Below are 11,974 nucleotides of genomic sequence, written 5' to 3' on the forward strand. Positions count from 1 at the left end.
AAAAAAATGTTTAATGTTCTATTATGTTTTTATGTATGTTGGAAACTGCCCAGAGTGACTGGGGGAACCCAGTAAGATGTGGGGGGTATAAATAGTAAAATTATCATTATGGAATGGGACGTCCCTATTTTCATCAGAGAAATGTTGGAGGCTATGGGAGTAAGTTCCATGAACTGGCAGGGGTTCAGAGAGGAGGAAGAGGATCCTGGCTGGGATTGGGTCAAACGGGGGGGGGGGGGTGGAAGCTGGGGGTGGAAAAGGAGAGGTTGGTGTAGGAAGTACTCATGGGGTAACAGAGGATGACAAGGGGATGGGGGCCAGTGAGCAGGAAGTCAAACAGCGGGACCCCTTGCCAGAGCCAGAGGAACCCCTGCCCCCATGAACATGGTGGATCCTGAGGCGTAACAGACAGTGAGCAGGGCACTCCAGGAAGCAGAGGCAGGCTAGGGCCTATAGACCAGCTCACTAGCTGGCCAGGTGGGGCCTGGATCACAAGGAGGCTTGTGATTCCTCAACTGGAGCAAGCTGAGAGCAGGTGAGGATGAAGCCCAGATGCTACAACCAGCAGGCACATTATAAGAAGGCAGCAGAGCTTACGTGCCATGTCTGCTCAACTGCCGTGAAGAACCTGGTCTTGTGCTCTCCTGGACCGCCACAGGTTTCTACTTTGGGCTTTGATTGACCCTGAACTTTGTTTCCTGACCTTCGGCCTTTGACTTTGGATCTCGGCCTGTAGACTTTGCAGATGCTGATTGACCCTTGGATTTTGGACTCAGTCTTGGCACGCTGTCTGGCTGCTGAATCGGCCAGGGGATCAGGACAATAAGTCACACTTGCTCAGCTAGAACCTTTCACTGGATCATGTTTACATTGGACTGTCACTGCTCTGAAATGGGGCCTGCCTCTCCCTTGTGGTGCTGGGCCCTAACATATGTCAACCAGATGCCCTCCAGATGTTTTGGACTCCATTTCCCATCAGCCCCAGCCAGGTTTGATTGGTGGGGTCTAGTTCAAAACATCTTGTGGGTACCATGCTCATTACCAGTGTTAACTGATTTATTACAAGACCTTTGTAGACTGGAGTCCACATTAGCAGATAAATAATCTACATTCAGCTAGTGTCTTAACTAGCAGGTTTGTAAGTATGTTGGCAGCGACTAGGAGATCATATTTGAGGACTAGGGGATCATATTGAAGATTTCCAGAAGGGTAAAACTTCAGTGCCTGCATATCAGCTTGCATCATCACATGACCAGCAAAAGCCAAATAATGCAAAATAAGCAAAGATATGCTTGATTTGTACAACAGATGTAGCTCAGACATTTGAGCTTCTCTTGGTACAGAACTGATTTTGTAAACAAATCCCCAAATACTTTCATCTCTAAAATAACACATTACTTGTTGCGTGGCTTCTTCTTGCATCCTGTGATGTGCAACTCTCTCATCCGTAACAGTGATATTAGGTCACAAGCACTCTTGACAAGAATATCTGTAGAGCAGTGTTACATGTAGTTTTAATGAAATTGGGTGAGTAGGAAGAGAGGGACAGGGTGAGTCAACCTTCCACCTACAATACCTTTGGTATTCATCTCCTGCCCCCTCCACCCCCCAGCTTATGAAACTAGACGTGCAAACATTGTGGTGTGAACACACTCCACAATGGCAGACACATGCCTGTACTCTGTAGTGAAGTGGCATCACCACTGTCATGGGGGATTGATTGATTGATTGATTGATTGCTTTCCCTGGTTTGGTCCCCAGGTAGGAAATGGGAAAAACCATTGTCTGAAGCCCCAGAGAGCCACTGCCAGTCTGTGTGGACAATAAGAACATAAGAGCCTGCAGGGTGAGTCCAATGGCCCATTTAGTCCAGCATCCTGTTCTCACAGGATGCCTGTGGGAAACCAGCAAGCAGGATTCGAGCACATGAATCCTTCAAGATCAAAAGGAAATAGTTCTGCCCTGTAACAATCCTGTGCTGAAGGTGTGCAAGAATATACATTCTTTTTATTTGTCTAGCTACTTCTGGTGGAAATTTTAGTAGCTTACCTCTTTTTAAAAATGACCTTTTTGCTTAGGAAGCATTGGAACACAACTGCTAAACAAGCTACTGCTCTCTCATAACAAAGGCAGAAGTACAGCTTTTGTGAAGCATTTTCTACCTAGCAACTCTAAATATCAGGAAGTAGTCAATTTCTGATTGGCTAGAATACTGGTTATCATTTCCCCTTTTCTATTTGTTAGGTTTCCACATAAAACCGCAAAAGAAAATGAGGAAGAAAGTCATTATTTCCAAGTTCCTTTTCCATGAAATGATGCACAAAAAGAGATCATGAAAATGGAAGACATTTCAAGAATGAGTTAGCAGTCAGTAATCTGGGGACCAGATGAATAAAGGCTGGTAGGCAGAATGAGGATTTTGGGTTTCATGAAAATGCTTATTTTGTTGGCACCTGTCTGTCTCAAGAGACAATGTTGTGTGCTTCAGGGGGCGAAGTCAAACTGCTGCCTTAGCAGCACCCAAGTGACCTCTCTGGGCTGCAAGCCTGGGCAGTGTGTGAGAGGTTGTGGGCTGCCCGGAAGACCACTCTTGACCTTGCTGATGTGGTCCAAAGGAAAGCGGAGCAATACATCTGACACCAGCTTGGCTGCAGTTGTCAGGTGGCGGCGTAAAATGTGCCATCCAACCACCTTAGGGGCTCCACTCCATACTTATGTAGGGTTTACTCCAGGCTTCCTCAAACCTTCATGTTTAGAGACTACAATTCCCATCATCCCTGAGCACTGGTCCTGCTAGCTAGGGATCATGGGAGTTGTAGGCCAAAAACATCTGGAGGGCTGAGGTTGAGGAAGCCTGGTTTACTCCTTAGCCTCTTCTTCTCCCAATGATGTCCCACAAAGCAGTGGAGCAGTTTAATACCAAGGAGATAAGCATTGCTTCAAGTGTCAAAATAACTTGACTGCCCTTAGGTACAGGGCAGAAGCTCAATTTGGAGAGAAGGCAGTGCCATTTGCTGTACTGCCTCAGGCAATAAAATGTTTTGGGTTGCTCCGAGAATACACTTTTGCTCCTTGCATATTCTCATCAGCCTCAATACAGAAGTAGACCTCAGCTACATGCAAGGTCCTGTGACATTTTATGTACAGTGGTGCCTCGCAAGACAAAAAACTCGCTAGACGAAAGAGTTTTCCGTTTTGGAGGTGCTTCGCAAAACGAATCTCCTATGGGCTTGCTTTGCAAGACGAAAATGTCTTGCGAGTTCCTGCGGGTTTTTCCCCCTTCCCCCCCCTTTTTCTAAGCCGTTAAGCCACTTATCAGCTGATCCGATAAGCCGCTAAAAGCGCTAATAGTGCTAATCCGTCAATGGGCTTGCTTTGCAAGACGAAAAAACCGCTAGACGAAGAGAATCACAGAACGGATTCTTTTTGTCTTGCGAGGCACCACTGTATTGTTTCTCCCGAGTCAGGAAGAAACTAGACTGCCACCAAAACCGTGATGCGGAACCAAAACCTGTTTTGAAGAAAATGCTTAAAACACTCAGAACTGTACATCCCATAATATAAAAAAGGAAATAACCCAAGGCCATGGTACAGTCCAAAACGCCAATAGCTCCTTTCCGCTATTACAAGCCATTTGGTTATCAATAATATTGTTGCTACAACTTGGACGCAGTCTGTATCGAGAAAAGGTCCAGCATTCATTTGGCATGATGGAACTAGAGACTGATGAACCAGGCATGGCCTGACTGAAATAATTACGTAATAATTTATTATTTATACCCTGTCCATCTGGCTGGGTTTTCTCAGCCACTCTGTGCAGCTCCCAACAGATTAAAAACACGCTAAAACATCAAACGTTAAAAACTTCCCTAAGTAATGCTGCAACAATTTAAAAATATTTTCTAACTTCTTGCTCTAAAAGCCTCCATCTTCAGACACCAAGGGGTAGTAGCCTGAGATACGCCCTATTCTACAGTGGCTGTAGAGCACCAATCCTAATTTTTGATGTAAAGCTAAAACTTATTTGCCTGGGATTTTAATTAAGTTTAATTTTAGTACCATGATTTTTTAAAAAACAAAACCCTGCTGCTTTCTCGTTTCATGCCTGTTTATATTAATGCAATTAGTTTCTGAACAGTTTTGTGCCTGTTTTAGTGGAAGCTGCCTCGTGAATTTTTAGCAAAATTAAGAGAGACAGGATATAAATAAGTGAAGTGTTAATAAGAAAGTGAGCTATGACAAAGTCCTTATTTTGGCTGGTGCTCATTCCAGCACTATTTAAACCAACCCCGTCGAGAATTTGCACAGGTAAACACTTCTCGCACAATTACTTCTCCCTAGTTCTTGACAAAAATACAAAGACTGCAATGCTATCCACTTACATGGGAGTAAATGTCACTGAAAGCAGCGAGTTACTTGGGATTTCTGTGCAGCAATAATGCAATGTAAATAAAAATTCTCAAGTCAGATCCACAGCTCTACCATGGTAAATCTGTATTGACGATCTGCATGTGACAATGCACTAGTGAATACAAAATAATCTGAAATAATGAAAAGGTAAGGTGCATCTAAAAAGGCAGATGGGGAAGAATCAAATTATTCCTTTCATACAGATTTAAACGTTTTTCTAAATGGATCCCTGAAAGATGTATGTGGCAAGATGAGTCCAGAATTCTGTTATACAAAATCTAAAAGAACACATTGCTAGCCTATTGCATCTAAAACCAAACAGTGCTTTGGGGGAAGTGGCTGTCCAGGGTTGTGTGTGGTTTTTTTAAAGTTCAATCTATATATGGAATTGAGATGCTTTGTCGCTACTTTTATCCACCACTGTCAAAATCGTCCTTAGACAGTAGCAAGATTTTTTATTTTTGCTAAGTAGTATTGAGTAGCTTCATAGAAAAATAACTCGGTGGAAAAGTGATACAACAGAAATCCCGTGGAAGCTGTTAATGCACAGAAACTCCCCAAAAGAGACTGCTTTTCATGTAAGTAATTAGTGAGAAAAGGTCCAACTCAAGGATGCACTTCTAAGGACACCAGCGGTGACCAGAGTTGTATAAGGAAAGAACAAATGAGAGCAGAGGTTTATTGGAAAGCTTTAATGATGAAAGATAACAGCTACTGTTTACAGACGGCGACCACGGCGACCACCCTTTCTGCGAGTGCTGTCTGAAGGGATAGGGGTGACATCCTCTGTGGAGAGAAATAAGGATTTCACATTCAGAAGACTTTCTTGCATACACAGGTCCCACACACATACAAAACCCTCTAAGTCACTTTTCATGTGGTAAATGAAACAATTTTCCAATGCAGAAGGCTGGTGGTCAAAATCTAACACTAAGAACCCAATTTACTGCAGGATCGTCAGTCAGACTGAGAAGCTGTACTTCCAATTTACAGCAACTGTATTTTAGGATGTGAAAGTCCAAGTTCAGAGAAGCCTGCAGAGGCTTTAGGACTTCCACTTTACTTAATTAAGAAGGGATGACACAACTACCAGGGGAAAACATTTCATAATACCATGGTAGTTACCATGCAGCTTAGCACCAGTTTCAATTCTTTCTAACTAAAGGTCACAACTACCTGATGTTGGGACATCTCCTTGTCTAATCTGCAATATTTCTGTACTTCACATCTTAAACTCAGCACCTTTAGCATGTACCCCACAATCTTGAAAAGCATTATCACAGGAAACCAAGAGGGTTTGTTTAACACCTGAGTAAGAATGGGACATTAAGAAACAGCCGTTTTCTAAAAGAGATGGTTTCCAAGGAGATGCATTCTTCAAATGCATCTTCGGTTGACAACTCACCAATGCGCCCTATCTTCATGCCAGAGCGAGCCAGAGCTCTGAGGGCTGACTGGGCTCCAGGCCCAGGAGTCTTCGTTCTGCAAAGGAAAAAAATGAGGGAAAAAATGAAGCAGATAAGCGTTTACAACTTATCTCTGATGTCTGCATTTGTTTATATATTGTATGGTTCTATAATAATTCATATGGAGGGAGTAAACTGGTGACAAAGACCAATACGGGACACGCAGGGAGATAAGATGGCAGTTCAACTTCAAGCTTTTGGTCTAGTGGCAAATAGAGCCCTTACTGTATTTTTATAAAAGCCATGTCATTTTTTGCTAACTTCATAGGCTCACCTTTATGCTGGAATCTGAAGGAAAGTGTGTAATGGAGGCATTTTATATTAACCAGCAGGAGTTTTTTTTCTTTTTCAATTCAGACATTTAATCTACTGGGAATGCCAATCAGTTTCTGTGATTCATAGAATTATGTTCTTTTTTTTGTCTTGGGTGCCTGCTACCCCTTGGGAATTATCATTGTCATAATCCATGTGGATTCTCAAGATATCTCTGCTGCTTGTCTTTTCTACCCTATGCAGAACTGAGAAGGCTTCCCTCTTTTTTGCTTCTAACTGCAAGGCCTATGTCTAATGGGCATAGAATATCTCTGTTCTATTAAGGGAAATACATAGAAGCATTCAAAAGAAGTGGCTATATTAGGGTTGTCATATTTCAAAAAGAAAAAACCAGAACACCCCGAGGCTATATTAGATGCAACCTGATCTCACCGACAAATAATGTGGACAATACTTTTTACAAGATCATGGTAGTCCAAACTGCAACTTAGTCCATCTAAATGCAAAGCTTACTTAGGTAAGAGAAAAACAACAAAATATCCACAAAGATATGAAGCCAACCAATATATGCATTCAGTGCCAAGAGGGTATCCTCTCTGTTTCCCTCCCCCCCCCCACCTTGGTCTACAGAATGCTACAAAATTATATACACGGTAACGTTCTCATATGGTATTCCAGCATAATGTAACCTGTTAAGGGGTGAATGCTGAATGCCTTAGATACTAATTAGTATCTGATTAATTACATTTTATAAACTCTGTGTGGGAGAGAATGACAGACATACCTATTTCCACCTGTAGCCCGCAACTTGATGTGAAGGGCAGTGATTCCCAGCTCCTTGCATCTCTGAGCTACATCCTGGGCAGCCAGCATAGCAGCATAAGGAGAAGACTCGTCCCTGTCAGCCTTCACTTTCATGCCACCAGTTACTCGGCAGATTGTTTCCCTGAGAAAGAAGGAACAGAGAGATTATTTGAGGAACCCCAAGTCTAGTCTCACTTTCACAGGAGATATGAAGTTACAGGGTAAGCAGATAAATTGTATTCTTGGCTTCTTTGCCAAATTGTTTTTAAAATATGGAAGCAACAACTTCCAAACCTTAACGCCTCTGCTGCTGCCCACAAGTCCTAAATCGTAGCAGACAAGACACAGAACCAGTCACACAAAGTTTAGCTGTCCCTTACGTTCCCACTTACTCCAGTATGCCTGAACAGCTTATAGAAGGTCATGGGGAACTGGTGGCCCTCCATTTTGTTGGATTCTGACTCCCACCAGCCCCAGCCAGGCAGCACTGCCAATGGGATTTGTAGTTCAGAAACACATGGAGGCCCACATTGTTTCCTGAGTCCTGACTTATAGGATTTTAAACTAAGAGAACCTTTCTGTACCAATGTGAGTATGTCTCTTGACTTCTGTAGTTGATCAAGGGTCTGCCTGTGATGTCCAGCACTATATGTCCAGGAGTTGCATTAAGGAGTATTGAGGTGTAAAAGTTTACGAAACATCATAGACCAACATTCCCTACCCCCATATGTCTTTCATTTTAAAAACATGTTAAAGAAAGCAGTCACAAACAGGTGTCTACTCACTTGCCAGACAGGTCAGTTACATGGACAAAAGTGTCATTGAAGGAAGCGAAGATGTGGCAGACTCCAAACACATTCTCTCCTTCAGCCACCTGTGGTCCCAGACTGATTACTTGTTCTTCCTTCTTTTCCTTGCCCTTACGAGGTGCCATTTCTGTCATAAGAAAACAACAACAAATTAGGGAGGATATGGAAGGCCTTAAAGTACTGTCTCTTAGAAGGGATCTACTTATAAACCTTTATTAAATTAAGATTCTAGGGCAAGGAAAGTAAGTAGTTCAGACCCAAGTCACACAAGAAAGCTATTTTAATAAGCAGCTACATGGGGCTAGTTCACAGCCCTTTTTGCAGCTCTGTGCACAGAAAATCATTTCTGTACTGGTGCCAACTTCCAGTTCAGTCAGGCGGTACAGCAGCCTTCACCAACCTAGTGCCCTATAACACCCAGCAGCCCCAGCCAGCATGGTTGTGCTGTATGGGGCGGAAGGGAATTGTACTCCAAAACACCTTGGCAAAGGTTGCAACAGAAGCACCTGTGCCTGAAGTTCCAGCTTCTAACTGCACCTCACTCCCAACAACATCCACTCACCCTTGCAGCAACCCTGTTTTTCCTTGCCTCAGAAAACAAGGAAATCACTGCATCAGGTACTTCTCTCTCACATATATATAAATCCGAGGGGAAGATAAAGGACATCAATAGCACCATAGTTTACTAAGTTCACAGTCTTGATTAAGATATATGCAATATATTAACTGGGAGGAACAGCAGCATGAGACCAGCAACAACCAGAATTGGGAGTTCTTGAAACACAAAACTTGTGCTAATTTGCACCGACTTTTCTTCAACATATTTTAATAATTCTCTTCATAAAAAAGGGAATGGAAGCCAAATGAGTTAACATAATGGTCTCCACTTTCTTTTTTAAATTATTTCAGGCCTATTAAATGAACATCCCTTCTGTATGACCGTGCAACACTCAGCATTTCAGTGAAATGTGTTGCTTCCACACTAATTATATTAGCTAGCAGGTTACAAAAATTAACAACCTCCCAGAATGACTTGCACAGGAAGAATAATGCTAATCAAACAGCACACATTACCACAATCACATCCCTATAACAAAAATCCTGCACTCCTCAATCAGGTATGCTTAGGCCTATAGTATGATACATTTCCCAGCATCATACATGTGGCAAAATCCCCACTGCTCTTATCTGTAATATTTAGCAATATATATTCTACAGACAATGCCATCAAGAAGATGGAGTAGGAGCAAATGGACCCTCAGCACAACAGCACTTAAGTACTTCTAAACAAAAGGGTATGTAAAAAACAGATATTTATCTTACAACAGAGAAACCCTCAAGTCACTACATTCAACATTCAAATAAAGGGGATTACAATATAGGCAGAATGTATGGAAACCTAGATGGCAGTGATTTTGCAGAGCAAGAATACAGCATGGGTAGTCAACATGGTAACTTCCAGATGCTTTGTACTACAACTCCCATCAACCTCAGCTTGCATGATAAGGAGCATTAGGAGGTGGAGCACACAGTGTCTGGATGGCAGCACATTGGCTATTGCTGGAATATGGCAGCAGCTTTAGCATACTTAAAAAACAAAATAAACCATGTTCCTAGCCCTAGAAGTAATCCTGAAAACTTTTTCAGGTCTGGCTGAGAATTCTCATGTCCATTGAGAATATATTAATCTATGCCATTGCTATGATTTACTGTTCTCATGGTTAGAAAATAAGGGGTTAGCTGTCTCTCCTACGTACAAAGCTCAACCTGCCCCCCACCTAGAACACAAAAATTCATTCTATAATTATGAAGTACACTGTGGTTACGACCGGTTTAAGCAAAAAAATCTCCAGTGAACAATCCAAAAAGAGCATGTACACAACAGTGTGTGTGTGTGTGTGTGTGTGTGTGAGGTATTCCAGTTGAAAAGAACCAAGCACAACTGATTTCCAGAAGTCAGTCCTACGGAATTGAAAGCAAACTACTGCTAGGTAAGTGGCTTTAGGATTGCAGCCTTTGAGGTGGAAACTTTAAAAATACGGCTATTAAGGGCTGCAATCCTGCAGAGCTAGGCCGTGTACTGTATGTAACATTGCAGATGCAGACGACTCCGTGATACGTGGATCTTTTTTTCTCTCTCAATGTACCAGGCCGGCCTGAAAACACAAACATGATGCCAGATCATCTCTGATCTCACAAGGCCGCAATCAGACCCAGAAAGTTCACTTCCTAGGGATGAGGGAATTTGTGAGTTGAAACAACCTGCAGCTAGTAAATAAAGAAGCTTTTCCCACGTCAAACCATCTCAAAAGAAAGGGAGCCGGCCAGCCTACCGGAGAGCAGACTCAGCCACAGGCCTAGAGGCGGCCCTGGGAGAACCTCTCAGCCTATAGTCCACCTTGGCCTTAATGAGAACCACAGCGGCCTACATCACGGAAAGCGACTCAAGCTACTGCTTCGCCTCTTAATAAAGCAAGAGGCGCGCAACTGAAACAAAAGGCGCTACGAGGCTCCATCCTCGCTTTGCCCAGCCGCGCTCCTTCCCACTGCGGTGCTGCCTACCCCCGGGGGCACCAGGCCCTCCCCTCCGCCGCCCTCCCCGTGCAGCCGGCGGAGGAGAGGCCAGGCAAACCGCGGACAAATTCGAGGGGAGCCGGGTCCCCGAGGATGGGGGTGGATGGAAGTTACCCCCCTCTCTCGACACTTACTCGCACGTCTCCGCAGGCAGCAACCAACACCGGAAAGGAATAGGCGGGCGTCGCGGGGGTGAGAGGTCACCTCCCTTCACCCGGAAGCGATACCGCTGACAAAGGCGGGTCACTTCCTCGAAAGACAATCCGGCTTAATCTTTAAATGCAGACACACACACACGGAATTTGATCGATTGGTTAAGTGATTGAAGATAGGGAGCAAAAAAAAGGGGAAGGAAAAATAAGACATGAGTCGGAATGACCTATTCCAAAATGGCGACGGGGCAGTGATGGAAACCCTCACTAAAGATGGCGGAGACTAGATAAAGTCTTTTCCTCAAGATGTCGGGCGGCGGCTCTGACGTCAGCGCGTTCCACCCCAGCCGCACACATAAAGCGGGGGAGCGATATCTTCGCCTTTTGAGTGTGTCCGTGGCGAAGATGGAGGCTGCGGGGAAGGAAAGCGGGAACTGGAGCCTTTATATAAACCTCAACGTATTTGAAAAGGGCAGACTCAGATCGTTCATTGATTCCTCGCTGTGCGCGAACGCAGCTCATGGTCCTGTTGGGTAGCCGCTTCCTCTGCGGCTTCCTCTGCGGTCTTTCTCCGCGAGGAGAGGACCGCGCTTGCTCTCCCTTGGTTCAAAGGGAGCGCGCCTTGCTTTTGACGCTCGGATGTGGCTGGCCCCGTTTTCCCAGTGCCGAAAGGTGCTGGCTCAGCAAGTGTTTTGTCTGTGCCGAAACCCGGTCCTGAGTTTCTCTGCCCATCGGATGAAGTGCTTCTTCCGAGGGGTGCTTAGGCTCCGAATGCAATGTTTAATTGCATATACAGCATTACTTAGAAAAATGGTTGCGGCAATTACAATCGAAATGGCTACAACCGGGGGTCCCATTTCTGCAATAACCAAAGTGTAGTTTTCCCAAAAGGTGGGAAACCTATTCAGAGATCAGAGCTTTTCTTCCCCACAGCTGGTATCATCATTTATTATTTGCAAAAGTGCTTATATGATGGAGGTTAGAGGGTAGGGTTGCCATATTAAATATTTCAAAAAGTGAGTGAAATTGTTGAACTTGTTTTGGGTTGTGTGCCAAAAAGCTGTAGAACCATTGAGAATATCTGTACCTGGCCCTACAACCAATTTCCTTTTCTGAGATGGAGACCATTTGCCAGGGGTAGGCAAACGAAGGCCCGGGGGTCGGATCTGGCCCAAACGCCTTCTCAATCCGGCCCACGGATGGTCCGTGAATTAGCGAGTTTTTATATGACTAGAATGTGTTCTTTTATTTAAAATGCATCTCTGGGTTATTTGTGGGGCACAGGAATCTGTTCATCCCCCCCACCACATGGTCTGAGGGACAGTGGACTGGCACCCTGCTGAAAAAGTTTGCTGACCTCTGCCATTTGCACGCTAGTGGTAGATTATCATACTGACAGAGCAATTCATATCCCTTTTTTGTTGGGCTGCTGGTGGTGGGGCGGCGTCTCTGGTGCAGATCTCCCTTGTCTGCCTACCAGAAAATG

The 11,974-nt window shown here is 44.1% G+C and overlaps 1 protein-coding gene across 1 annotated transcript; it reads right to left on the bottom strand.

The window, feature by feature from the left end:
* Window positions 1–5,087: 5,087 nt before the first annotated feature.
* Window positions 5,088–10,627, bottom strand: RPS14 (ribosomal protein S14). Its single transcript, XM_083488563.1, has 5 exons — window positions 10,471–10,627; window positions 7,739–7,889; window positions 6,934–7,095; window positions 5,816–5,892; window positions 5,088–5,196 (listed from the first exon to the last, which is right to left on the bottom strand). Exons 2-5 carry the CDS (start codon window positions 7,885–7,887, stop codon window positions 5,129–5,131), a joined length of 456 nt encoding a protein of 151 aa, XP_083344689.1. The 5' UTR covers window positions 7,888–7,889; window positions 10,471–10,627; the 3' UTR covers window positions 5,088–5,128.
* Between the last annotated feature and the right edge of the window lie 1,347 nt (window positions 10,628–11,974).

Source organism: Podarcis liolepis (assembly GCF_965112155.1).
Source record: "Podarcis liolepis genome assembly, chromosome: 2".
NCBI classification, from domain to species: Eukaryota; Metazoa; Chordata; class Lepidosauria; order Squamata; family Lacertidae; genus Podarcis; species Podarcis liolepis.

Coding starts and splice junctions, on each gene's coding strand:
- RPS14 (XM_083488563.1), bottom strand. CDS start 7,887: ATGGCACCTCGTAAGGGCAAGGAAAAGAAGGAAGAACAAGTAATCAGT. Junction 7,096..7,738: donor GTAACTGACCTGTCTGGCAA/GTGAGTAGACAC, acceptor CTTCTTTCTCAG/GGAAACAATCTGCCGAGTAA. Junction 5,893..6,933: donor CGGGCTACAGGTGGAAATAG/GTATGTCTGTCA, acceptor TTTCCTTTGCAG/AACGAAGACTCCTGGGCCTG.